The sequence below is a fragment of the Montipora foliosa genome, chromosome 12 (assembly GCF_036669935.1).
Source record: "Montipora foliosa isolate CH-2021 chromosome 12, ASM3666993v2, whole genome shotgun sequence".
Classification (NCBI taxonomy): Eukaryota; Metazoa; Cnidaria; class Anthozoa; order Scleractinia; family Acroporidae; genus Montipora; species Montipora foliosa.
In genome coordinates this window covers 5,570,704-5,574,145 of record NC_090880.1, presented here as the reverse complement: position 1 = coordinate 5,574,145, position 3,442 = coordinate 5,570,704, and the positions used below count along the sequence as shown (strand labels likewise).

The following is a 3,442-nucleotide window of genomic DNA, read 5'->3' as shown; positions in this document are numbered from 1 at the left end:
TTTTTTTGCCCTTTGATTGACAGTTACGTATTGAAATTCCCAAGTTCGAAGCGAACTTATGAAATTTACAACAAACTTCGCAAATCGCCTGTAAAAAGTTTTGTGAAATGCACTGTAAATAGAAGGCACAATTGGACCTTCCATCCGCATGAATTTTTTTTCTTTACCTTCTTCTTTGCGTGAATTTTTTTTCTTGGCATTTTCCCTTGCATGATTTTTTTTTTGGTTTTTTCCCCATTCCCCCTCCAATCACTTTTCTAATGGTCCGTCCCTTAGCAAAATTTAAACGTTCTTCAATGTGGTTTCAAAATTTCTACGCACTCTTCAGACTCTTCACTACTTTTCTGAAATATCTAGGAAATCTGTTCAGAAGAAATGTCCAAAATCTTAGTACGCCTCGAAAGTTTAACTTCGAATATTCGAAAATTTTAACCCACCATCCTTCCGAACATAATAATTACTCGTTGGGTGCCCATGTTCTTTTGCTAGAAAAATCTCATAAACTTTTGATGAACTGTCTTATTGTCAACAGAAAGTTGTCAACTGCCTCGTCTGTGAGTCACTACAATGTGTTGTTATTTGATTGTTAGGAATCGATGATTCAGCATTGCCAAAATAGAGCTCAGGAGACAAGAAAAATCTAGTTTGGAAAGACTAAATGAACTGAAGCGCAAGTCGTAGGAATCATTTTATACCCGCAGTTTTTGCTTTCACTTCACAGAAGAGTTTCCTGAAAGAACCAGTGCACAATGGCATTCCAGCTACCTCTGCTTTTTACCTGGATTTTCGTTGGGACATTTGCCAAAACGTCTCTGCAAACAACAAAAAGCCCTGGTATTAGTAAACCCCAGTGCAACGTGAACAATTAACAATTATTCCTCGAGCCCTACTAGTAGCTCAACCAATCAGAACGCAGCATTGATGATAGACCACCAGTTGGATTTTACTAACAACTTTTACGCCGGACCACATTGCTGTAAGAAGATCGAGCAACAACTCACTGAGATCAAAGAGGCAATCGCTGCGCTGAAGACAAACGGAACTGGCGGTTCTAACGACAAAGGTTCGCAGTTACATGCATGTATACATTTTAGATACTGTTACCTTTAAGACATCCGTGCCGGTTTACGGTTTCGCATCTGTTCCGTCGCAAAAATTAATCAAATTACAATCAATTGCTTTAAAAACATTGGCTAGCTCTGGATAGTATTTTCCTCTATGCCGTCCATTCAACGTTTTAGATGGATAAAGATAATAACAAAACATACTGACAGAAATTCATCCCGCTTATGTAATTTTTAGGCTACAAGACCTGCGCCGATGTTTTCAACTCCGGCGAAAAGATTAGTGGTGTGTACAAAATTGATCCCGATGGTCTGCGAGAATTTGAAGTGTACTGTGATCACAAAACTTCCGGCGGAGGATGGACGGTCTTTCAAGAAAGACAAGACGGCTCCGTAGATTTCTTTCGCGCGTGGGACGCCTACAAAAGAGGCTTTGGTAATCTGAATGGAGAGTTTTGGCTTGGATTGGACAAGATTCACCGCCTGACTGTAAGCAGCAGCAACAAGCTTCGCGTGGACTTGGAAGACATTCATGGAAATACAGCATTTGCTGAGTACAGTTCAGTTACTGTGGCAAGCGAGCGAGCAAAATACCAGCTGAGTTTGGGGAAATATTCAGGTTTGCAAACTCTGATGATTAATAAACAACCCTGTGTTAATTAAGATAGACACACTTTCTCATTTCAACTAGGTGCAGTCTGTCTCTAACTGATAGAACTTCTACTGTGATGGCAGAGAATTTTATCTCGCTTTGACTGACAGAATAAGTTGTATATGTAAGCCAGTGAGTTAGCTAAAAAAAATAATAAGAACACAGCAAACTGAAAAACCTGGCAATCATTTCACTCACGTGGTGATTAAGAAGTTACATCGATTTCATGTCAGTGGAAAGTAGAGACAACAAACAATCTCAAGTGCGTCTTAAGAATTTTTAGCATTTTAAAAAAGTTTTAAAACTACTTCTTATTTTGATTGATTAATTCGTTTTCTTTTCATTCAGGCACTGCAGGTGATTCCCTTGGCGTTCACCGCGGCCATGCGTTTAGCACCAAGGATCGCGATAATGATGACTATTTAGCTGGCAACTGTGCGTCAGGCTACAAAAGTGGCTCGTGTTTCGAGAAATGTCACTTCGCCAACCTGAATGGTCTGTATCTTAATGGCAAGACCGATCTACGTGGAATGAGCTGGTATCATTGGAAAAATAGTCACTACTCTGTCAAGCGGTCTGAGATGAAGATACGACCACAGAACTTTTAAGCCTCTGTGTCAATTGTATCACATGCATGCCCGTTACTATCAATTGCTAACCAGGGGATGGATCTGGTATCATTGGAAAAATAGTCACTACTCTGTCAAGCGGTATGAGATGAAGATACGACCACAGAACGTTTAAGCCTCTGTGTCAAATGTATCACATGCATGCCCGTTACTATCAATTGCTAACCAGGGGATGGATCTGGTATCATTGGAAAAATAGTCACTACTCTGTCAAGCGGTATGAGATGAAGATACGACCACAGAACTTTTAAGCCTCTGTGTCAATTGTATCACATGCATGCCCATTACTATCAATTGCTAACCAGGGGATGGATCTGGTATCATTGGAAAAATAGTCACTACTCTGTCAAGCGGTATGAGATGAAGATACGACCACAGAACTTTTAAGCCTCTGTGTCAATTGTATCACATGCATGCCCGTTACTATCAATTGCTAACCAGGGGATGGATCTGGTATCATTGGAAAAATAGTCACTACTCTGTCAAGCGGTCTGAGATGAAGATACGACCACAGAACTTTTAAGCCTCTGTGTCAATTGTATCACATGCATGCCCGTTTCTATCAATTGCTAACCAGGGGATGGATCTGGTATCATTGGAAAAATAGTCACTACTCTGTCAAGCGGTCTGAGATAAAGATACGACCACAGAACTTTTAAGCCTCTGTGTCAATTGTATCACATGCATGCCCGTTTCTATCAATTGCTAACCAGGGGATGGATCTGGTATCATTGGAAAAATAGTCACTACTCTGTCAAGCGGTCTGAGATGAAGATACGACCACAGAACTTTTAAGCCTCTGTGTCAATTGTATCACATGCATGCCCGTTTCTATCAATTGTTAACCAGGGGATGGATCTTATTGGTCATCAATGAATCGAACTGCTTAACTCGCACAACTGTGTAAAACACTCAATAGGTTTCACAACAAGAAATTTCTTGCGATTACATATTAGTAGCATACCGCGCACGTTATCATCCGGTAGATTTAGATATTTCAGTACTTGCTTAGTTTCACAGAACCAGTAAGCTGGAAATGCTCTAATAAAGTTCGCTAGTGATGACCAATTATAAATGTTCTTCTTTTTTCCTTTTCT

The 3,442-nt window shown here is 40.1% G+C and overlaps 1 protein-coding gene across 1 annotated transcript; it reads left to right on the top strand.

The window, feature by feature from the left end:
• Positions 1–921: 921 nt before the first annotated feature.
• LOC137980582 (ryncolin-2-like) lies at positions 922–2,324 on the top strand. Its single transcript, XM_068828038.1, has 3 exons — positions 922–1,063; positions 1,303–1,683; positions 2,065–2,324. Exons 1-3 carry the CDS (start codon positions 922–924, stop codon positions 2,322–2,324), a joined length of 783 nt encoding a protein of 260 aa, XP_068684139.1.
• Positions 2,325–3,442: the final 1,118 nt, after the last annotated feature.

Bases quoted from the DNA above. Each gene is read 5' to 3' on its own strand.
- LOC137980582 (XM_068828038.1), top strand. From the start codon at position 922: ATGATAGACCACCAGTTGGATTTTACTAACAACTTTTACGCCGGACCA. The intron at 1,064-1,302 runs GTTCGCAGTTAC...TGTAATTTTTAG, and splicing joins TGGCGGTTCTAACGACAAAG to GCTACAAGACCTGCGCCGAT. The intron at 1,684-2,064 runs GTTTGCAAACTC...CTTTTCATTCAG, and splicing joins GAGTTTGGGGAAATATTCAG to GCACTGCAGGTGATTCCCTT.